The sequence below is a fragment of the Cladophialophora psammophila genome (genome assembly GCF_000585535.1).
Source record: "Cladophialophora psammophila CBS 110553 chromosome Unknown aczJe-supercont1.13, whole genome shotgun sequence".
NCBI classification, from domain to species: domain Eukaryota; kingdom Fungi; phylum Ascomycota; class Eurotiomycetes; order Chaetothyriales; family Herpotrichiellaceae; genus Cladophialophora; species Cladophialophora psammophila.
The window spans coordinates 1,103,730-1,127,006 of NW_006912934.1; the positions used below are offsets into that span (position 1 = coordinate 1,103,730).

Genomic DNA, 23,277 nt, shown 5'->3' on the forward strand with positions numbered 1-23,277 from the left:
TAACATAGCCTACAACTGGCTTCCCCGGCCAAAATTGTCTGCATTCCAGAAAAGCCTTGCGAAGTGTCCATCTTCTGCTTTCCTTGGTCACCACGTCTTTACCACGGGAGTGGCCGTCAGAACTCGTGTAAGCACTTTGATCGTATGCATTGTGAACCATCGGCTATTGCCACAACTGTGGGGCTTGAGTTGCTGATTCTGTAAGGTAGTACGGAGTTTGGAGTCTGCACTGGCAATTCGCTTGATCAGGATGGCGTGGTGAGAAGGCTGGAATCATTTGGGTTATGCCGGGTTGGGACGGGCAAGTGGAGTGCAGGTGGCTAACTCCAAGAGACGTACCGAGTAGCAACCTAGTGCATGGTGGCCTCAAACAGAAACTGAACCGAGACCCACCATCTTCAAGTCCTAAATACGGAAGTGGCCTTGGCGGCGCTAACAATTAAGTGAGAGCGACATGCTTTATTCAACTACGACAGCCTTTCCTCCTGGGAAGTACAGCGTTATTTGCGGTCATGACTGTCACCATATGGAGCAGAGTATCTAGGACATCCTATCTGCTGCTATTTATAGACATTGTTACAAAGTAGGAACCATTGTCCCACGGCACGAAATCTATTCTTACCCAACCTCCTCGTTGCGAAATCGATAAGGCTTAGGTATTCAGAGTTTAACACACGCAACGTTCCCAACCCACCGATGCCCAGCATGGATTTTCCAGGGCATGAGCTTCACGCTTATACTATCGGCATACTTTGCGCGTTACCGATAGAGCTCGCCGCCGTGCAGCTCATGCTGGATGAAACCCACCAGGAACAGCGCCTTGATCCCCGAGACGATACTCAGTATACGCTTGGCAGTATTAGAGACCACAACGTCGTCGTTGCATGTCTATCGGCAGGGCAGATTGGTATTGGGGCGGCTGCCTCCCTAGCTACCAGAATGAGTGCAAAGTTCCCGAGTCTACGATTCGGCCTCATGGTCGGCATTGCGGGGCGGTGTACCAGGAGATGCTCGATCCGATATCAGATTAGGAGATGTTGTTGTGAGTCAGCCATTTGCGGATCATGGAGGAATAATACAGTACGACCTTGGGAAATCCTTACCCGAAGGTTTCAAACGTACCCAGTACTGGATTCCTCAACGCTCCCCCACAGCCCCTCCTCCAGGCGCTTGTAAATCTCCAAGCACGACACCTTCGTGGAGAGAACGGTTTGACGACGCATCTTGAACTTATAAAAAATTCAGCAAATTTCAAGCGGCCTGGTCCTGAATCAGACGTTCTGTTCAAAACCTTCTACGAGCACCGAAATGAGAGGCCAAACTGCAGTGACTGTGATCAGTCTCAAAAGGTTAAACGAGAGTCTCGGAAACACAGCTCTGTTGTTGTTCATTACGGCGCGATAGCTTGTGGGAATCGTGTTATAAAAAATGCCAGAGACAGGGATTCGATCAGCTCTCGACTCGGGGGGGTCCTGTGTTTTGAGATGGAGGCGGCGGGTCTAATGATTAACTGGCCCTGCCTTGTGATAAGGGGAATCTGCGATTATGCCGACTCCCACAAAAACAAACAATGGCAACCTTTTGCCGCAGCTGCAGCAGCTGCGTATGCAAAAGAGCTCTTATCAATAATCCCCGGAGCCAAAAGAAGAAATGATATCGCGGAACCACTGCACCGCAATGTCGATACCAAAATTGAGAATCCTGAAGTGACGGTCATTTTGGTACTGTGGTGCCCTCCCTCTTCTCTGACTGTTGAGCTTCTATCTAGATTGCCTGCCACTTATGGACCTTGAGCTAACTTTCCATTGACGGCGCAGGAAGCTCGAATGTCTTCTAAGCAGACTGATCCGGATCAATTTCTTAAATTGCTCTCAGCCACAGCTGTAGAAAGTCGCCCATCAGCTATGCCAGCTCTGGATCCCTCCGACCCTACGTTCCTGTGGGTGTTCCGTAATGAGGATTTCGAGAGGTGGGAAAGCGCATCAACTCCAGCGCTCCTTTATTTGTCTAGACCTAGAAGGTGCGGGATCAGCCAAATCTCATCGTACCTCTTGGATCAAAACACTTCCAAGGCCGCTTCCGCTGGTTCATCTACTTTGTCCTTGTTCTATTCGAGACGAACATCAGCTTCTCATCTTCTCATCAAGACAGTGCATATACTTCTTCTCCAGGCGATGCAGTCCGCTCCTACACAGCGCCGAGGATCAATAGTTGAAGCATACCTCAACAGTCTCCTGGATGATTACTTGAGTACGCGGAAACTAGACGAACATGGCGACCTGGTAAAGTTACAACACAACGTCAGTCAGATATTAAAAGCACAAGCGCCCAGCAATGAAAGGAGTCTGCTTGCCGCTTTATGTGCAGCAATTTCGATTGGAAAATCGCAGTATTCTTTCATCGTTTTGGATTGTGTGCCCGAAGAATTTATTGGAACTGCTTGTGAAGTCATTAACTCGTTGCAGGAACTCTTGCCGACACTAAAAGGCTTGCTTACGACAGATTGCCCTTTTACTCTCCCTTTTGCTTTCCCTACGATTGCGGGAATAAATGCTGAACACATTGAATTTGATCAAGAAAGGAGAGGTCTGTCTTTATCAGCGTACCTGCTTTCTATCCAGACTGACATTCGCGTCAAGAGTGTATTAACACTCTTCGGTTCCACAACACTCGCTCCAGCACAATATCGAAAGAATGCAAAGGCTCTTGTGTGTGGCTGTGGACCCATGCACAATATCGGGATTGGATAGCATCGCACAACTCTCGAGTGCTGCTAGTTGAGGGAAAACCCGGAAGCGGCAAGAGTACTCTCACAAAATATTTCTGTGACCACCTAGAAGAGAAGCAGCCAATGTCAAGCTCGGCTACTGTTGCGAAGTTCTTCTACAGTTACAGGGAGGGTGAAGTCCAAAGAAGACACTACCACATGTTTCGCTCTCTACTTCACGACATCCTTTGTCAGGAGGAGGGGTTTTTCTATCATCAGCTTCAATCTCTGTACCGAGCTCGGTGTGTTCAAGAGTCTTCCTCTACATTGCTATGGAGTTACTCATCGCTCAAAGATGCATTGAGGTCGTTAGCGAGCTACTCAACACGGCGGCCGGTATATCTGATTATCGATGCCGTGGATGAGTCCGAGGAGAACGACAGACGGGACATGCTCAACTTGCTTCCTGAAATCTGTGCCACGACGAGGTTCTGCACTGTGAAAATTTTCGTTGCAAGCCGGCCAATTGGGCAGCTTGAGCTTCGCAAACCTCTGGTGCAAAACTTCATCCGAATGCAAGGTGAAACCACTTCCGATATTGCTACCCTGGCTCGATTCTTCCTAGGAGGTCTAAACCTTACCGGGCTTATATCTCAGTCACTCAATTACATTGTCGACAACGCCCAAGGAGTGTTCCTCTGGGTAAGACTCGTTGGAGAGGAGCTGATTGCATACGAAGAGAAGGGAGTATCCGAGGAAGAGGTATTTGAGTTTCTCAAACGACTCCCAACGGAGCTTGAAGATTTCTACCGGCGTATGTTGCAGCAAATTCGCAACAAGGAAGCTGATCTCCGAGGCGCAGTAAAGATGGTCCAATTCATCCTTTTCGCTGGACGGCCTGTGACAGTAGAAGAGGTGGTACACGCTTTAGCGGTTTCGGAAAACCCGGCGACCGAGTTCTATGCTTCGGACGAGATTTTCCAAAGACGCATTCCTTCTGAACGATACATTATTTAACGCGCAGCAAACTTTCAGGAGATTAAACCTCATGATCCTGTTACTGCTTCGCTACGAGATAACACTGGAATAGTCCAAGTTTATGCATCAAACGGTCCGAGAGTTTTTCCTTCGTCCCGAAGGCGACGTGGCAAATTCGGATTTCCTGATGAACTGGCGAGATACGCATGCTAGTATCTCTGTCACTGGCCTTCGCTATCTCATGCTCTGTGCCGCAAGTACTTCTTTGACCGAGAGATTGCCAGCTGTACCATCTTGGCACCCAAGGCACTTCGATGAATATGCTCGGTATCTGGACGATCGGCCACTAGCAAACTATGCGCTACAGTACCTCGGACAAGTTCGTGTTAATGGTGGATCTCAGAGCTCAACTTTCAGGAATAATCTTCTTACTTGCGGCGGCGCGCAACGGGTTACCCACGGCGTTTGAAATCTTGCTCGCCACCGGCGTAGACAGCAAAACAAGGGATGAATTCGGATTGACTCCGATGTCTTTGGCGGCAATAGGAGGACATGCACACATAGTAAGGCTGCTCCTAGATGCGGGCGATGACTCCGCCTCGTCCCTGGATCCCCTTGGTCGGATACCTTTGCATTGGACAGCACACAGCGGTTACGAGGATGTTGTCAAGATACTGGTGGATAATCCATCTCCCAATGCCGACATAAGCGATACGCTCGATGGCCGGACAGCTTTATCATTGGCTGCAGAAGGCGGCCACACAGCATCGGTTCAGCTGTTGTTGGACCGGGAAGATGTCGCTGCGGGTAGAAAGGACAAATTTGGTCTGACGCCACTTGCTTGGGCATCGCGAAGCGGCCGGGAGGATGTGGTAAAACTACTGGTTGGACCGACCGGACGTCAAAGCAGACTCACGAGACATCAATGGCCAAACGCCCCTATCATGGGCCGCAAGAAATTGACATTGTGCAGTCGTCAGCCTCTTGGTAGCACGAGGAGACGCTGACGCTGCATCACAAGACGTCAATCAGCGAACACCCCTCTCCTGGGCCGTGGAAAGCGGCCATCTCGAACTAGCAAGGTTGCTGCCGCAAACTGTGTCAGCTGGGTTGAAAGATGGCGACAAGTATCAAGGCACATCGTGCGGAGTCGGGGAGACTGAACCTAACAAGTAGCCTGAGACTCACCAACACGCCACCATTGCAGCCCTCTAACGACAGCATCATCTCATCTCGTCGCAGCAGAAGCATGACAGAACAGGCCGCAGTCCCCACGAAGCGACGCTTTCGACTCTGGACGGCTAATTGATCTCGATCTTGTGCAGATCGTGATGTACCCAGGCTTCTTAAGCCTGTTTTGCCGTGATGGACCAATGCTAGAAGATCTACAGAAGGTAGAATAACACCCACAGGACGCCGACAATTTCAAGTCTGTATAGGCCAGCTTAACTTCAGCTGCTCTACAATTGTCAACCCGGGGTCTCTCGACGTTTGCCAGAATACCGCACTGATGATAGTGGCGTTTGGATGATAGGCAGCGCAACAGCGAGTGTCTAATCTAGGGCATGTGTCTTCAACCGAAACTAGTGACTCGACACCCTTGCCGCTCGAACGCACCTCAGAATCCACAGCGAACGCTTCTCTGTGACCCTTGCAATCATAGTCAAATCTTCTTTCTCGAAACACCGATTCTAAATGCCGGAGTGGACATCTGGCGCCCAGTCAAAGTCTGGCGTCCGCTCCATCCGTGCACCATTCCCGAAATGAAGATTGAGCGTCACATCCCTTCTGATTCCGTCTCCAGCTGGCCCATCCCTCAGTGCGCTTGCTGCAATATGTAGACCCCGACAAACTGCCTTGTCCGTCATTCCCTCATCTCTAAGCGTCTCATTCACCGTCCTTGCAGCTTCCGCACAATGTTGATCCCATGCCTCCCACAATGTCACAACAACGTGCCGAAATCCGGCGAGCTGGAGCGAGTCGATAAGTACCCTAGAAACAGCGGGGTCTCGCGGTTCTGGGCCTGCATGCTCTGGTCGCGCAGGTCGCCAACTGTTAAACGTGAGGTCTGCCAGCCCTTGAGCAACAGGCTACTCTGCGATCGATCGAGCCGCTCTGACCGCTCGTGGTCCGCAACGGAAAGATTGGTAGTTCAACTTGGGGACGATGCAGGGGTTGAGATGCCCCATGCCGTCCTGTAACGAGGCGGTTGAAAACGCTTGACAGAGTTGACGTTGCTGCCAGCGTTGCAATGTGGGAGCCATTTTATCTTGACGCCCCTTCAGGCAAGCACACAAGAGGTTGCAGACTGTCTCCTGTCGTCCTGACGCCAGCGTCTGCGTTTCCACCAAGAGCCCCGGTTATTTTGACCCCAGATATCTAACCCAGCTTGCAGATTTGACACTGGCAACATACTACACTCAGAGGTCGAAAATTTATGTCCACATCCGTCTCCGCCGGCATTGAAATCCACTTACGCCCTTCGTGCTCGGCAGGTTGAATGTCGACATATGTGCAGCTTCGTTGACGAACGTTTCAGAGACAATGGTCCGGATGAAAACAGCCGCATACAGCTGTTGAAGCCTGGAAAGTATGTTCTACCAGACGGAAACGGACATCAGTAAAAGCGTAAACACTGTTTCTGACATCGAATGAGGATACTTCTGGGTAGACTCCATGCTGAGAGTCCTATGATTCCTATTTTCGTCTGGTTCATCCGCCGAAGCACGAAACCAAGGATATGCTCTATCTGCGACGAATCTTACTACGACGTCGAGATCGAGAGCGAGGAGAAATGGACCAAGTCGTGCCTAAGGTTTCCAGGACCGTGGATGCAGAGGATGCTGGTGTTTCTCACCAAGGCAATGCTGAAATGTCAACATGACCCCGCCGCCTGCACCGGGTGCCACCAGAAGCACTTGGCCACGCAGTTGGAGCAGAAATGACGGACCCAATGTGAACCGAACTGTCGTTCGCAGAATGCGGCAGGGGGCTTGAACACAACGAAGTTCAAGCTCTGGAATCAGAAGTGACGGCGCATTTGTGAGTAAGAACGTCCCCCCCCCCTGCTCCCTTCTTCCATGCTCGGGGCCCGATTTTATCACAAATTTCCCTTAGCAGATGAAGGTCTTGACCGTTTCACATGTGCCGAGTACGACAACAACCACGAGAGACACGGCGATCCCGACTTCCAGGGGACGCAGGACGAGATCAGCCTGCCAGGTCCGGATCCAGAAGAATGAAGGATGCGCCCATATGCGCTGTACGTGAGATCCTTTTCAGCCCTTATCTTATTTTTCTCCCCTTTTTGTTTTCTTATGAGATGCTGACCCCACAATTACTCTCCCGTAGGTATCGCAATCGACGTTCATTTCTGCTGGAATTGGCTGTATGCCTGGCCGCGCGGGACAAGGTATACCTCTAACCACAATTGTACGCCGCAAGAGCAGCCATAAGTGGAGATCTATCTGGACGAAATTTGCTACCGCAAAGAAACCAAAAAAAAAAAGCCAGTGATTCTAGAACTCGACGTTTCCCCAAGGCCTGAACAAAAGCCATGCCCAAGCAATGGATCCTCACGATGGTCTATCTAATTCTAGCGTTGCCCTTTTCGTTTCGTTTCGTTTCGTTTCGTTCCTTGCGCTGGACCAGGTTGGGCCCGGAAGTATGTCGCTGTCGGCGAAGAAATAGAGAGATAGAATGAAAAAGACTCTTGCCTCGCGCAAATAGTCCTGCCTGCCCGAGCGAGAGCTCTGCCCCCATTCTTGCGCCGGTTGTCTCCTGTTCTCTCAATGCCTTATAACCTTCTGTCCGTCGCGACCCAGTTGTAGCCATTGCCGGCACCTAGATGAAGCAAGCAACCCGAACCTCTTAATCATTGAATATCATGGAGAATTGTATCAAACGCCAAAAATAGAAATCACGATAAAAATACCGCATCAAAATGGTCACGCCTAGCGTTTTATGTATTCCGAAAAAACAAGCGCCAACACATTTTCCACTTTCCTTCCCTTCTCTCCCCTCTGAGGATCTCTCTTTTATCTCATTCCTGAAGGGCCCTGTTCTCTCTGTCAAGGTTCCTTATGATCAAATGTTTTGGTGTCTCCCTCGTTCCTGCCTTTCTTGCTGCTCCAACTCGCGGCTCACTAACCCGACACACTCGTCCATAACATCGCCACCGACCCTCCACTTCCTCAAGACCACCCCTCTCGAGCGCATAATCTCTTCTGCCCTCGCCCACCGTCTGCGCCAAATCTCCAATTTCTTATCGTACGGTGCAGTTGCGCCCGGGGGTGGTGGGGTCGGACTCCCATCACTGGCAGTTGCGAGAGGGTCAGAGCCCGGATAGCCGGAGCCGGTTGCCCATCGTGCGGCGGCAGCGGGGTAAGAGGACATTCCCCTTCGTGCAGGTAGTGGTGGGTTTGAGCGGTTGTCGCTAGATAGACCGCCTTGATCGGATGAAGAGGTCGCACTGCGGGAAGGCGAGGAGGCGCGGATTGCTGGCAGCGCGTTATATGCGGAAGCGATTTGCCGGCGGGCGGCGGTCACATATCCATCATCGTTTCGTGATGAGGTGCTGGCGGATGTGTTTGTGCGTGAGATTGTAGGTGGGAGAGGTGGTGCAATCGAGGTTGAGCTTGTTTGTCTCGATAGATCAGAGGGCATTTGAGGCTGGCTTTGATTCTGGCGCGGGGAGGAGAATGGCGCCCTCGAAAGAGGCTGTGGTGCCGGCTCGATCATGGCGTGCCCAGCATTGGTGTCCGCTGTCCGTCCACTCCGACGCGGTTTAGGGGGCGGTGGCGGCGGCGGTTTCTTCTTCACGGCTTCTTGAGTCTCTGTATCCGATGACGCTGATAATCTCTCGTGATTGGTGGGCGGAGTTGGTTGGGAGGTAGAGAAGTTTCGTAAACTCGAGGGTTTATTTGGTTTATTGGGAGCATGCAGTTTGCCATTTGCGTCCAGCTGGCGCATGTCGCTCAGATGCGAAGGAGGCCTGAGGGAGCGATGTTTCGCATCCGAGTTGTTGGTGAAATCAATAAGATCTCCCTCTGCAAGCTTCGGTTCGACCATCGATCTCGGTCTCTCAGGCAAAGCAGGCCTGTTCTCAGGAGCGTCAGTGTCCATGTCCCCAGGGGACCGACTAAGTCGTCCTCCATTTTTCGCAATCATGGAATCCGGTGGCGTGTTCGACATCGCTTGATCGAAGAAACCCTTCTTCACCGGCGTTGTCACATCCCTGATGAACACCCCTAACACTCGTCCTGGGTGTTCAAGGACAACATCAGTGTACACTTCAAGATCTGCCTCTCCACTGTCCCCAACAAGGATGAATTTCCTCTGGGGGAAGTCATTCATGATTCGATCCAGCGAACCACGCTTCCGTTCTGCCGCAGGTTCGAATATCCCCTGCAACATTCCAGAGTACTGCTTGAGGTGGAACGAGCCCGAAGGCAAACCTGCAAGAGAGAAATAACTGCGCAGTAGTGGATACATCTGCCAGGGAGAATTGGAGACGTAATGGAGTTTGACATTCATGGCAGCCAGTTTCGAGTACCACTCCTTGACACCCTTGATAGTCAAGTCGCTTAGTTCTCGAATGAAAGCGTTTTTGAAAATCTCTCGCGCACCGCTGCTGATGCCGGAATGTTTGATCGTATCATCAATATCGCTGACAAGACTAACACCCTTGCTCTCTGTAACGATGACATCTTCAACCGCAGACAGTTTATCCGAGGCCAGGACCCGGACTTGATCAGGGACGAAATCCAAAGCAGCTCGTAGATTGAAGTGACCTGATTCATCCGTCGTTACGGACTTCGAAGTCGACTTGGACTGGTTGAAGAAGAAGACCGTGATCGGTACATTTGCAGTTGGCATTGACATGAAGGGTTTTAGTCGAGCCAACAATAATTCATTTGCTGCTGACAGCTCTCCCCTGCTCATGTTTGCGGGTTCGTTCCACGATGGACGCTTAATCACCGATTGTCCACCGGGATCCTCGTCATCACAATCTGCGGATGCCGCCATTGATCGTGTTGGCGAGTTTGATCGACTACCGGCAGGAGTGTCTCCTTTTGAGGGAGTTGAACTGTAGCTCCCTCTGACCGCCGCGTCCGCTTCTCTTTGTCCGCGACGGGCAATATTCTCTGCCTCTCTCGCGGCGACTTCGTCCTCATACCGGGATGAATTGTCGTCCGCTTGTATGCGATTGGTAGGCGCTTGGCTTGACGGACGCGAAGTCATGGGGCTGGAGCTCGGAGCGTAGATGCCGCTGAGTCTTCTGGCGACCGCAACAAGAAGCCGGTTCTTTCTATTCAGCGGCCCTTGTTGGGGAGAATATATCCATCCACGGACATCAACGTCGACGATGGCGTTCGCATCTTCATATTTCTCCCATTCTCGCTTCCAGTAGTCTGCATCTCCGCTGCTGTGTGGCGTTTCCACGGACTCCTGCGTTCCAGGCGGGTATCTAGTGGCGTCGTCTTGTTGGTTGTTCCGCCTCGTATGTTTCCTTGCGTAACTGGGAAACAGGAGCATTTCCTCATTTTCACTTCTCACGATCTCCACATCGGGCCAATCTCTCGACATCCCTCCATCCCCAACGCTCTCCTGCAGCTTTTGCTGTATTTGAGCCTGATATGTCTGCCTCAGCTCATTCGCCGCCCTCAGGTACCCCTTCACCTTCTCTCTCCTGGCGCCCGGCACCCGATTACCGCCATAACTCGTCATCTGATCGGCTGCCGAGGTTGATCTCGTTCCCCTCCAACTGTGTCGACCACCGGCATGGTGCGGTGTTCCATATATAGCCCTCAAAATACGGCTCTTCCCGATGTACCGTCGCAGGGATGAAGCAAACCGGCTTTTTACAATCTCCCTTCGTAAGAATAGGACGAGGTCTCTGCTCGCTTCTCTCCTTTCTCGTTTCTTCTGCTGCCTGTGCACAATGGCCCGGTAGATGCTCGACTGTGCTTGAAGACGCAGTTGAGGGATGTATTCGTGACGGAAGCCGAGATATCTTTCGCGTGCGCGCCGATGGGTATTCGGGAAGAGGTAGCGGAGGAGGGAGAAGGCGTTACGGGACCTTGTTAAACCGCGGAGTGGAGGAGCCACGATGGCTTGGACGGCGGGTGGAGATTACGAGGTATTGTCGCCAGCGCTGAGTCTGGCGGCCTAGGCAGTCGCTGCGAGGAACAGGTGGCGACGTTATAGAAAAGCGCGCGACAAAGGCCGAGCAAGTACCAGGCTCTAACGTTACACAAAAATGAACGGCAGAATTTGTGTCTTTGCTCAGTTGCTGCGGTTTGCCCTATCGACGGCCGCCGCCCCGTGTCCCCCAATTTGCCGAGTACTGGGTACGTCATGGGGCCAGCCTTGGTCAGCCTTGCGGCTGTGGATCCATCCATAGATTTGCGTTTGAACACGCCCAGAGGATCAGAGATTGCTCCTCGTCTTCCCAACAAAATCTATTGCACTCTGTATGCATCAAATATGTATTGCTCTACCTTTTGCTCCCACAAAATACTCCTAGCACTGTGCGTCTCGGAGCTTGAACACGCGACAGTCCCAAGATAAGTCAGGCAGGTTGCACCCTAACGGGCCAAGCTCAGCCTGCGTTGTCAGCATTGTGCGTTGGCGAAAGCTTTGCTTCTTCTCCTCAGCTCCAGTCTTTGTCAAGTACGGCATTGATCCTCTCAACTACTTTCCGTCCCAATATCTCGGCAAAAATGTCTCTCCGCTCATCAGGGTGCATCGCCACGAACCTCCTTAACCCCCAATTCTGGTCAAATGTCATGTCAGGTGGGTGTGCTCTTCTCAACTCTCCAAGGACAACTTGGGCCGCCATAGGGTTCAAGCCAGCCTTCCTGAGAAATTGCTCCCAGAGCGTCTCTTCGTTGATGAGCGTAACTGTATCCATCTCCGGACGCAGGCTCTGACACGGGCGAGTCTCTGGAAACCCGTGTCGGCAAGCCAGATTCCAGGTCCATTTGCTAAGAGCGGTCTCAACTGATCGACCGCCATACTTCGACAAGACCCAAATAGGATGCACACGAAGGCCATAGCGATGGCAGGCATTTGCACAGAACCCCACAAAAGTGGTCATTGTGTCAATCTGTGACTGCAGCATGCTCCCCTCGAGACCCAGAGTCGTAACCAGAACGAAAAGTTGGGTGTAGTGATATCCGAGTCTCAGGATTCTGCTCTGAATCATACCTTGGCCTGCTTCGATTCCTTGTCCAGGCAAGCTTTTCTGGTTCAATTCTTGCAAAGTTGTGAATATAAGAGCTGTCGTCGGATTCAAAATCATGTCCGGAGACGCTGAAAGGGGTGCATCACGGTTAGATCGGCTCATCTGTCGATATATCATATTAAGTTGTTTGCCTCCATTTGTCTCTAGGAAGCTGATGAGTGAAGAATATCTTGCGAGAGTGGCTGTTTCGATCAAAATCGTTCTAGGCCATTTTAACTCCATGAGTGGGTAAACCTCGTCGTTATCACCGGGATATGCAGCTTCGGTCGGTGTGGAGGGTACCAGGCTGATGGATGGGTTCAACTCGGCCAGTGCTCCCGATGGTTTCGAGACCAAACTGCGCGCCGAGCTGATCTGACTGTCTTCTTCAAACTGTGTCGGCTGAATGGGATCGTCTACCAGTTCGTTTGCCGAAGGTGGTTGTGGTTGCGCAACTCTCTTGAACCTTCCTCCCCGAAGATCAAGAAATGTCTCCAACGCGTTGGAAGTTGAGAAGACGTTAAAGGCATGGCTCTTCTTGTGACTTAGCGAATTCTGGATTCCATTGGTATCCAACATGGAAGACTTCTTGGTCGGTGACGTGCAGGGCGAGTCCGATCCATGCTTGGGTCTCTTGGCTGGGACGATAGGCTCGGCCAGTTTGGACATGTCCTCATGCAGCTCAGAGTCCTCCTCTATTTCACCATCACTCTCATAATTCGTATCGAGAATGCGGAGGCCAGGCTGTTTCCAGAGCATTTGCTCACTTTTGGTAATTACTTGCGGTGGGTCCAGAAAGCTGCGAACCTTGCCATCATCCTGAACACTGTCGACAAGTTCCAGCTTGATGAATCGAGATGGAAAGGGCGACCAGTTAAGTTTCATCTCGTTCTGCAAGTTTCCCGTCTGTGGGCTGACCAAGCACATCTCATCAAGTTTGCGCATGAGAAACTCAGTACTTTGACCATCATACGGAGACATGACAGAAAATGGTTTCAGTTGCGGCACTGGCTGTTTCAGACATTCTTCTGGTATGCTGATTTTGTCGCGTCTCAACCAGGTATCTGTCTCCTCCGCTGCTCTGTTGGCCAACTTGATCAACTTTTCATCCAGGTCATTCTCTTGTTTCGCCTCAAATCCAACATTTTCAGACATAACGGTTGTGAAGGACAGTAGATCTTCAAGAGAACCTAGGTTACTGCTGTCGACTGTGCATTCCGTCGTTGTTGAATCCGGTTGGATTTCGACGATCGGACTACGTGGTGCAGTTCGGGTAAAGAAACTGGCTCTAGCTGGCTGCTCAGGCTCTGCTGGAGGAGACGAGATCGCGGCTTGCTCGCTCGATTTCTCGAATTGCGAAGAAGAAGAAACCATCAGCACATTAAGCCGCAGATTTTGAAGGCCCCTTCTCTCTCGGTGATGCTCAGCAAGTGGTGCACATATTGTCTCTATTCTCAGATTCTCTTCGATCTCCAACTTGGTCGCGTCCCCAATCCCTTCCAGGATATGTTTGGCCATCGTCGGACTTGCGTTGCTGATCCCGTCCAACAATATTTGGTCTTTGTCTTCCATCTCCTTCTCTAGCTGAAGGAGAAGATTGTCCAGGTCACCATCTTCATCAGATCGTAGAGGGAAGTCTAGATCGGGAGGTGACGGAACTCGTGGCCCTAGCGGCTCTGACATCAACAAGGGTGTCAAGGATCTTGCTCGTGGTTTCTACACTTCGTCAGTCCGGTTTGAAAGGCAGGAGATCGGGAGGCGAATCTTCACCATGGGGAGGAAGCTGTCGAGTATCGTAGCCTTCATTTCCTCGCTCACAGGGTCTTTCAACGAATCTGATAAATGTACCAGGGCCTCTTTCGTAGTATGGCATCTCTCATCTTCCAGCTCTTGTTCGACTCCTCTCCGAGCGTGACCAGATTGGATGTCGTTCCACTCATCTTGGAAATCCTGCCCTGATGCAGAACTGATCAAAGAACACATCTCGAAGAACTCCTCTGTGTCCACGTGGCTCAACGCTTCACGTCTGAAACGGCGAACATCTGTCTGGTGGTCCCCTGCCAGCAGAGGCTCCTCGATTTTCAGGTTTTGGACACGGTGCCGGTCTGGCAGAAAATGGCTCCAATTGATTGAAGGGTAGTGGTCCAAAACGCTCTCAGCCAGCGAGGAGGTAGCTTGCTGGCTAAGCCGCAGCTTCGGTTCTACAAACTTGTCAGAAAATGTCGAGAAATCTAGATCGGACAGCTGTTGGTCATCCTCAACGGCACGTAGTGGTAACTGTGAAATGTACGTCACCAGATCTTCGGAGGTGTGATCAATAGCAAGGCCGTGGAAGCGGGCATATTCGAGAACTGAAGGTGCAGACATGATGGAACCATTTCGATGAAATCAGCCATGATGGGAAGTGAAAAGAGCAGGTGATGGAAGGATGAGCAGGACTTACTCCTCCATCTCAAATCGCCAAGCCCAGGGATAGAGAGTGCCAATATACACATGTACCCATACAATTACACTGATTGCGGACTCAAAAGCTATTCCCCTGTCCAGGACTGTTTCTTCGCGTCGAAGTTGTTTTTGTTGTTAGATTCCACTACAAGATATCCCAAGGGAGCGAGACAGGCGCCTGCAATATCAAATCGGCTTACCAATGCTCCAAGATGAACTCGACGGTGAAACCTTCACTCATTGCATTCGCCAAAGGAGAACGGCTTAACGCCCGGGGCCTGTGCATCTATCATCCTGACTTAATGATCTGAACATGACGTCGTTGTCGTGTCTCGAGTGCAGCGAAGATACGAAAATCGAGACTCTTCAAGACAAATGAAGAATAACAGCCCTTAGCAGCCAAGTCAGCCCCTACAGGTGCATGTCAATCACTCTCTGACCAGTGTTTTGGAGCCTTGGTTCATGTTCTATTGCGGTCTATTCAGGACGCAGACGCCATACTTGATGGGTTCTATAACGAACATGTGACACATCATCCATGGTCCAGATCTTTCAAGGAAGTATTCCATCTCAATCCAAGATCCCCAAACCCCAAGCTCATGGTCCTTGGAACTCCAATGATATAGGAAAGCTTGCAATCTCCGATAGCTCGATCTCCTTGTTCACAGCGACCAGCAAGACACGTGTTTGGAGGTTGATCGTCCCCAGATCGATGGCCGGCTTGACACATCCGAATTTGGGGCTGTTCGAAGTGAATTTAAACCCAGTCCGCTTTTAGCTAACCATCTGCCATCTTACATAAAAAGTATATCTCGGCTCTCCGCACTGCATGTCGGTACCGGACGAGAGGAGAGAGGAGCTCCTGCATATTCCTCGGTAGCGCGTCGCAAGTGACACATTCGACAACGCCCTAAGATCCAATAGACCTCGTGTTAATGTCGATGCTGGTCCGCGATCTATGAGCTGTGCACAGTTGCTCTTGGAGTAAGAGCCTTTGGAGTATCTCTGGGGTCTGTGAACTCTTGAGACCCCTAATCCCCAATTGCAGAGAGAGAAAACATTTTTAAGGGGCAGAATTCTGGTATCAGAGTCTGCACGTGATGGTTGTGGTATGCAAGGTTACCCCCTGGCATCCGCAAGAACCCATGATATGACTGTCGGATTATGTAGCTAAACTAGAGTATTTCCAACTGTGCCTTTGTTCCGAGAATGTGGTACGGGTTCTCCGCCGTGTAATCATTTGCGAAAATGGAAAGATGATGCCGAAGGCTACACGGAGTGTCCTTTGGAGAAGAGGAGAAAGCCTCCCTATTAACTCTGTTTGCTTCGATCGTGTATCTGCATGAAGCTATTGGACGTTAGACACCGTTTTGCACCTTAGGACCCTTCCTCTCCGCCTCTAATAGCGCTATAGTGTCCTCTGTGATAAGATCTATATTGGACATGGTTGATCCCGGACCTTCAGGCATCGGGCTGTCGATGTACACCCTCCTGGTAAAATTCTTGAGCGTTTCCAGCACCGTGCCGCCCTCGTAGTCGCCATTCTCAACCACTTCTAGCATGACCGCGGCTTGCTCCTCGGGAGTGATCCAGATGTCCTTTTCATGGGCTGCCTTGAGCTTTTCGGGATGATCTGACCACAGCGGCGTATACACCATTCCCGGGGCGACGGCGACCACTTTAATGCCAAATTCCTCGTGCAAAGGAGCCAAAGACCTCACGATGGCCGACACCCCGGCCTTTGCGGCGCTATAGATCGGTTGGTTGAATAGCATACGTTGCGCAGCTAAGGAGGAGATGTTGAGGATAACTCCCACCGTGCCACCGGCCTTGCGGCCCTTGGATCGTGTGATCTGGTCTCGGATTGCTAAGCGTGTACCTTTGATGAGGGCTCCGAGATTGATGTCCAGGGACTTGTAGCTTTCTGTCTCTGTGTCGTTCCAGAAGCTGGACCATGCCTGTGGTGGACGATTGAAGTCAGCAAGCAATGCCTAGGCTTTTCGATAGCAAGGCGTGATGGCCAGACATACCGGCTCGAATACGCCAGCGCCGTTGCATACTATATCTAGCGTTCCTAATTCCGCCTGTGCACGTTTGAAGAGGGCTTCGAGTTCATTCCATTTCGACACGTCGGTTTTTTGGAATAAAAGCTTGGTCGACCGCGGCTCTTTCTCAAATTCCTTGAACGCAGAAGACTCTTGAATGTCTCCCACAATAACGTTGGCACCTTTGCTGATGAGCAGTTTAACAAAAGCGAGGTTTATCCCTGTTCGTTGCCACTTAAGATTAGCTTCAGCGCTTTGGATTGTATTTTCAAATTAACAAAACAACTAGGGTGAGTTCCGAGTTTACCTGAGGCGCCGCCTGTGACGATAGCATTCTTGCCTGCAACTGGAAATGACATTTTACTCTGATGCTCCTGATTCTAGCTCGTTGGGTTGCTTGATGTGTCCAAAATATGCCAATTGTTGACTCTACCAGCCTACAATATTGAATTATTGCCATCATGAACTAGATATCACAGACAGCCCAACTCCCTTGGAGAATATTGGAGAAGCAGGAAAAGCACTCCCGACAGTTCATTCACGTGCTGGCCTTAAATTTGTCTGTTGCTGTAGTGGTGAAGATTTTCCCTTACCAAGTAACTTTGTCTGTAGATGTTTCTTGCACCTCGGTTCTCCGCTCTCCGCTCTCCGCTCGGTCGAAGCCAAGACTCTCTCGACACAACACAACTGGCAGCTCCACGACAAGGCTGGGGTAGCCAGGCTCGATCAGGATAGGCTGCCGTCATTAGAGTCAAGTGCGGAGTCAGAACCCTCAGTGTCAGGGTCAACCCCATGACAACGAAAGCAGCTCGCTAGACTGGCGCAAATTGAAGCCTCTTACAATTCCTGATCGACAATTATCTACTTGTAATTAGACGACACTGTGGACGGCTTTGAGCTCTTGGCATCACGGTCTTCGGTCTGATAGGTCGCCGCCATGGCCACGGATGGAAGTCTAGTTGGCACTGTGCCTATGGAAAGAGCTTCCGCTTTACCACCGTCATTTGAGGGTCATTCAAATGGGTTCTTTTAGTCTCTTGGACTTACATTGTCGTTTAATTTGGCAGCCAGACCCACTTTCTCGCGGGCGTCAATAACGGCTGCCCAGATGGCCATAACACGACGGTTTCGCTTGACCACATCTCTTCAGCTCAACCAGTACGGGAGGACCTCCCTCGTGTCTGTGTCTTTAGCTGAACCTTCGTCTGCCATTTGTCCGCAATGATTCTCCAGGGATGGCGCGTCCCCAATGAGCTCCCCATGAGGTCTTCTCTTCCTGGTCAATACGAGGCGGGCCTAGATAGCTTCCCAAAGTCAATTTGGCCTGAAAGCACCTGACTTTGGCTCACAGACCCTCTTGGGAGAATTCACCTTCCCCAAGGTTCCCCAAAAGGTCCTCCAATCCTTGTGAGAACGAGTCGTTCTGGACCTTCTTGCTTTAGCAAGGCCAGAACTCGATTGGGTGGAATGCATATTGTCCTTTCCCCTTTCCAGCATCAAGTCTGGGGTACAGGAAGGTCGCACCATTTTGTTCAAAGAAATGTTGGAAACGTGGCAATGCACTAACTAGCCTCATGCAAGTTATATAGCTGTATCCCTGCGAAATCCGATTTCTTGATCGAAAGGTCTTTCCAGATTCTCTTCCTGAATAACCCAAATTCTCCCTCGCTTAAAAATCCTTGCGAGGACCAAAATGGCTCTATCTGCCTCAACACTTCGTCTGCTCGTAAGTCGATCATGCAAGAAGCACCATAATTTCTAGAAGCCATGTACTTACTTCTCAAAAGATCGTCATCTTCGTCGCGCTTGGAAGCACAACCTATGGCTATTGCGCCTCCATCATCAGCACGACCCTGGCGCAGCCCTCCTTCATCGCCTACTTTGCACTTGATACCCGGTCCAATGCCACAGATCTTACCGGTTCAATCTTTGGCCTTTTCCAAACCGGTGGTTTCTTCGGTACATTGTCATGTCTGAAGTCTGCCGACTGGTTGGGTCGACGCAAAGCACTCTTCTACGCGAGTCTGGTAACCACCGTGGGTGGAGCCCTCCAAGCCGGCAGTGTGAATATTGGAATGTATATCTTTTCACGATTTCTCACTGGCATTGGCATCGGTAGGTGGACTATTTCTCGGAAGAAACCAAGCTTCCAGCAGAAGAGACTAATCTTAGCCCTCTTGAACAGGCGCTCTCGTTACACTTGTGCCGCTTTATCAGAGCGAAATTGCTCCACCCAAGATTCGAGGCTTCCTTGTTGCCATGCACGGCGTGATGCTGTGTGTTGGTTACTCAGCCGCCAGCTGGGTCGGCTTAGGATTTTACTTCGTTAATGCTGGCGGAGCACAGTGGAGACTCCCTCTTGCTATCCAGGCGATTTGGCCTGCTGCGCTTGCTGCCGGGGTCTTGTTCCTGCCTGAAACCCCCAGATGGCGTATGTTGTCCCGGCCTTTCTGCTCCCCTTATTGCTGGTAGTGACATGCATACTGATGAATCGGAAACAGTGCTTGATCACGATCGGTTTGAGGAGGCTTTCGAGTCCTTCAAACGTGTCCGTGCAGAGACATCTGATGCCTTCTTGAGCGACGAAGCAGCCCTTAGAGCCGATTTTGCCGTCCTGCGTGAGCAAATCATCTTCGAAAAACAACAGCAATTGTCCTTCTGGGATCTTTTCCGCCTTCCTCATTATCGAAAGAGGCTTATCGTCGGTTTTATTACCATGGTCGCCCCTCAAGTCACGGGCACTCAGATCATTTACAGTATGGTTCACATGCTTCTGGTATTTCTATCACTGGACTATTCTAATCTGGTTGATTAGACTACGGTTCGCAATTATACAAAAGTCTAGGATTCAACACCCTTGAACAGCTTCTTCTGAGTTGTGGCTGGATCACTTTCTCGCCCTTTGGCAATTGGTTTAATGGCCTGGTTGTGGACAAAGTGGGCCGAGTGAGGATGCTGGGTACGCAATCCTGATTCGTATACACTACATTTTGGGGCGTGTACTGACTGTCTGATAGTGATCGGAATCAGTGGCTGCATCCTGTGTCTCGTAGGCGAGGTCATCACGCTCGCTCAGCTCGAGAAGGGACAAAATCGGGCAGCCACGAATGCGGCTGTTTTCTTCCTTTTCTTGTTCGTGGGCTTCTATGCAAGCTTCATGTAAGACTTCACCGCATGCCTCTATCAGTGTTGCAGGAATTAGTGAAGCTCCTGCCTTCTCCCAATCAATGTTCCTAGCGCTGACAACGAAACACAGTGATGCCACCACATATATCTACGCTTCTGAAATTTGGCCAACTCCGGTCAGGGCGAAAGGCCTGGCATTGTCCATCTCGGGCTTGTTTCTCTCATCGCTGGCAATTCTTCAAGGGTAAGTTGCTATAACTCTTCTCTCTTCGTGAATCTCGTCCAGTCTCTCAACATGGGCTGATTATTTATACGCAAATCAGAGCTCCAGCCGGCTTCGCCAACATTGGATGGCGATACTACTTGGTCTTCATCTCAGTCACCTCTGTGATGGTTGTTTTCATGTACTTCTACTTCCCAGAGGTAAGCTCTATCCTATTCCCTTTCCACTGTGCAAAAAAAACAGGGCAAAAGTGGCTGATCTGTTACGCAGACCAAAAAATTGAGCTTGGAGGAGATTGGAGAAATATTTGGTGATGAAGTTGCACATGTCGACGCGAGTACAGCAACGGCCATGGGTGAGAAAGGAGTCACCGAGCTACACATCGAAACCACAGATGCAAAACAGTAGGCTACCAGCTCATTGGTGACACACCTGGCGACCTCCATTAACAGAGAGGATGAGAAAAGCAGAATTACACGGAGAGGAGTCCCTGAGCAAAGGGCACGAGGTCGGAACTAATCAGAGCAGGGAACTGTTACAAATAGTAAATAATACTTGTTTCTGATCCTATCTCGCTCGATCCGCATATTTTGCAATGTCGTCTTTCATCAGGAATACCCACGGTACTTCCTAATAATAGCACCACTGTAATCCATAACAATACCACCATGCCTGTGAGCGAACAAAAAGGGAACTCTAGCTACAATGTTTGCACTGGTAAATAGATTCCCAGATGACAATTCTGACAGCTAAACTGAGGGCACGAGCCCTCAACACACCAAGGAAGCGTGTCAAGGTATATGCACCCCGGATACGGATCAAAATGTAACCTCATGCGCTCCTATCGAAAAATCCACGTGGTCCTGGGGCCAGTTGTCTCAGCCTTCTTGCTGTCGACCCTCTACACTTCACCCAGGTGGCGATGTGCTCGCCGCCTTCGCGCCAAGTACATAAGCGAATTTCCCAGGCCGAGACCAACGGTCACTCCGAGTACTCACAGAAGCGAGCGAGGTCTCAGACCTGCCACGATGGATCGTGATCGAACCTCGTCATACCAATTGCCTGCAGGCCAGCAGCACCGCACGGAGTACACATCCCATGGGGAATCGCACCGTTCTGCTCTTGGGGTAGGCAGTTAGCTTGTCCACCAACGAAAGCGTTCGGTCATGGCAGAGATCCGGGGAGGGATTTGGCCTTGGGGAAGCCGGACGAGGTCGCGTGCGGACAGAGTCTGCGAATGCATTTGCCTCATTGTCAATTCTGGTCTGATTTTCCAGGTGGCGGTTGTGGACCTTGTTGTTGCCACTGCAGTGCTCAGAGGGTGTTCGACGGTCTGGACCTGGTTCTCATAAAAGAGGTATTTCGCATGATTGATCCTTTGGGCCGATACTTTTCAGCCGTTTCAAGCCGGTACCATACATATCGTAGTGGTGACGAAACACGACATTCCGGCGTACGGATGCGCCCGCTCGTCTGTTCTCCAGATCAAAACCCACTCACGACTTGGGAAAGCCTGAAGGCGTTCGGACGAAAGGATTGCCCCCTAATTGTGGTTGGATAGATACACGTTGAGCTCCGCTAGTCACTTCGCTACCTCTTCAGAGACACGAACTCTGACTTCATTATCATGTAGAACCCGCTGAGACCGATGTCGGTAGCATTTTCGTCCTATTTCTCAACATATTCCGTGACGCGCTCGGCCACGAAAAGGGGTTCTTGTTGTCCATCAGTGTCCTAGCTTTTAGGATCCAGACTGTCTCGAGCAGCTGTGGGCGCTGACACCATCCTAGGAACCCCTAATACAGAGTCCAGGCCAATGCCAGCTTCTCCGTCCGTAGCCGGCACCTTCCGTTACCCTCTGCTTGAAGTAGTCAAATTCCCATCGCGTTTGAGTAAAGCGAATCGCCGAGAAAATGACCGCAGCTCCTACACAGCTGGGCCTGGCCTGGCCTGATCCTGAAATAATCATCCTTCAAGATGTTATGGCTGTGAGCTGAAGCACTCAAGCACTCCCGGATCGAACTGCTCTTCTCGACCCAGACAAGCAAAGTGGCCAATTTAGAAACGCCAAAGAAACCAAAATGTTAGTGGTTGGGGAGCCAAGTCTGCCAGTGGTCCTAGTTTAGTGGAGTATGCAATCTTCTTAGCCCCCCCCCAAAAAATTAGAGCAGGCTAGTAGATACTCTTTTTCTAGATATTGGTAAATGTGTAAATACTGCACATATTTAAATACTGTGTTTCCCCTGACTTGGAAGCCTTTGTTCTCGAACTGCCACCTAGAAACGATTATCAGAAGTCTCCCGGTCTCGTAATTCATCTCAGCCCAAGCACGGTGCGGGCGCGAAACGATGGAATTCAAGTATCTACCAGTTCCTGTGCGCGAGAGCAGGAAGGCCATCCCAAAGAATCTCTTATGAGCCTCAATAACATCTTCTTCTTCGAACTGTGCGTGTGAATTGAAAGGGAGCTCCTGTTTACCTAGATGACTAATGTAACGCCAGTCAGAATTCTGAGGGACTTGGTCTAGTTGTCACCGAGTTGCCTACCTCGTGCATATTGTATATCACCGTTATGGACCCACTCGGTTTGCCTGCAGTTTAGCCTCGCCAGCCTGCTGCGTACACTAATAGCCTAGTGGGCCCTGCCATTTCTAGTATGGTCGCATGTTAGGCGCGCCGCCGCTTTCGACGCCGCTATACTGAGTACAACCTCGTCTCCCATCCAACCCCTCGCCTCTCTTCCAATCTTTTCCCCCTTTCCTCACCTTCTTTACCAGAACACCTGTCATGCTTCTAACTGATACTAGCTGAATCCGCCCTATTTCCGCATCAGGTCCTCCATCCTCGATTATGTGTCCATTCTTCACCAGCTCCTTGAAAATCTGCCTCGCATTTTCTATGTACTCCGAACACTCCTCATCCCGGTCGGTACTCTACTAATCTCTCCGCGGAAGTTTCTGGCGGGTGCCCCCTTGATCTCCAATACCTTCATGATACGTTTGAATTCACTGGCCGCCCACCGTGGAGGGTCGGCTGACCCCGCCCGTCATCCATGCCTCGACCCCGTCCGTAAAAGTATGAGTGCTGATGCCTGCAAGTATCCTTTGTACCCTCTTGCAATGATAAGGCCGCGAGACGGGCTCCTCTTGTGTTTGTTCCATAATTGTAAAACCCCAGGATGATCAGTTGTACCATGATCGACATGCAGCTCTCCATGTCGCACCTTTGATACTAGGATTCTGCATCTCGACCTGGTGGTGGAAGACACGGAGGGTGGTAAGGCGCACCGGTTGTTTCAGCACATACTGGCACAGCGAGCTGATCGCTGCCGCTCGTGCATCTAATCACGAAAAAAACCGTACGGAGTTGATGGATAGATTATCCTTGCGTTGCAGCCTGCGCTCCTGTGCATATGGAATTTCAGGACCATTGCCCGCATATAATCCATGTTCATCGTTTTCCTTTTCTTTGTGCTCACACTTTCGTTGTTTCTGGGCACTGTTCTGGTCAAGTTGCGAATACAGTCT

At 50.7% G+C, this 23,277-nt stretch overlaps 7 protein-coding genes across 7 annotated transcripts; 4 read left to right on the forward strand and 3 right to left on the reverse strand.

The window, feature by feature from the left end:
• The first annotated feature begins 714 nt into the window (after positions 1 to 714).
• A1O5_08522 (uncharacterized protein) lies at positions 715 to 1,676 on the forward strand. The gene has a single exon (XM_007749104.1). The coding sequence runs from the start codon at positions 790 to 792 to the stop codon at positions 1,174 to 1,176; it is 387 nt and encodes a 128-aa protein (XP_007747294.1). The 5' UTR covers positions 715 to 789; the 3' UTR covers positions 1,177 to 1,676.
• Positions 1,677 to 2,174: 498 nt separating this feature from the next.
• Positions 2,175 to 3,724, forward strand: A1O5_08523 (uncharacterized protein; the record flags this gene model as incomplete). Its single annotated transcript, XM_007749105.1, has 2 exons — positions 2,175 to 2,586; positions 2,640 to 3,724. The coding sequence occupies 2 exons, from the start codon at positions 2,175 to 2,177 to the stop codon at positions 3,722 to 3,724; spliced, it is 1,497 nt and encodes a 498-aa protein (XP_007747295.1).
• A 317-nt stretch (positions 3,725 to 4,041) lies between these two features.
• On the forward strand, positions 4,042 to 4,861 carry A1O5_08524 (uncharacterized protein; the record flags this gene model as incomplete). Its single annotated transcript, XM_007749106.1, has 2 exons — positions 4,042 to 4,660; positions 4,707 to 4,861. 2 exons carry the CDS (start codon positions 4,042 to 4,044, stop codon positions 4,859 to 4,861), a joined length of 774 nt encoding a protein of 257 aa, XP_007747296.1.
• Positions 4,862 to 7,771: 2,910 nt separating this feature from the next.
• On the reverse strand, positions 7,772 to 10,414 carry A1O5_08525 (uncharacterized protein; the record flags this gene model as incomplete). Its single annotated transcript, XM_007749107.1, has 1 exon — positions 7,772 to 10,414. The coding sequence occupies one exon, from the start codon at positions 10,412 to 10,414 to the stop codon at positions 7,772 to 7,774; it is 2,643 nt and encodes an 880-aa protein (XP_007747297.1).
• Positions 10,415 to 11,339: 925 nt separating this feature from the next.
• A1O5_08526 (uncharacterized protein) lies at positions 11,340 to 14,279 on the reverse strand (the record flags this gene model as incomplete). The annotated part of the gene is made up of 2 exons (XM_007749108.1): positions 11,340 to 13,628; positions 13,683 to 14,279. 2 exons carry the CDS (start codon positions 14,277 to 14,279, stop codon positions 11,340 to 11,342), a joined length of 2,886 nt encoding a protein of 961 aa, XP_007747298.1.
• A 1,436-nt stretch (positions 14,280 to 15,715) lies between these two features.
• A1O5_08527 (uncharacterized protein) lies at positions 15,716 to 16,761 on the reverse strand (the record flags this gene model as incomplete). The annotated part of the gene is made up of 3 exons (XM_007749109.1): positions 15,716 to 16,315; positions 16,388 to 16,623; positions 16,710 to 16,761. 3 exons carry the CDS (start codon positions 16,759 to 16,761, stop codon positions 15,716 to 15,718), a joined length of 888 nt encoding a protein of 295 aa, XP_007747299.1.
• Positions 16,762 to 18,095: 1,334 nt separating this feature from the next.
• A1O5_08528 (uncharacterized protein) lies at positions 18,096 to 20,159 on the forward strand (the record flags this gene model as incomplete). Its single annotated transcript, XM_007749110.1, has 9 exons — positions 18,096 to 18,128; positions 18,190 to 18,517; positions 18,588 to 18,833; positions 18,904 to 19,158; positions 19,218 to 19,361; positions 19,420 to 19,561; positions 19,659 to 19,772; positions 19,852 to 19,951; positions 20,022 to 20,159. 9 exons carry the CDS (start codon positions 18,096 to 18,098, stop codon positions 20,157 to 20,159), a joined length of 1,500 nt encoding a protein of 499 aa, XP_007747300.1.
• Between the last annotated feature and the right edge of the window lie 3,118 nt (positions 20,160 to 23,277).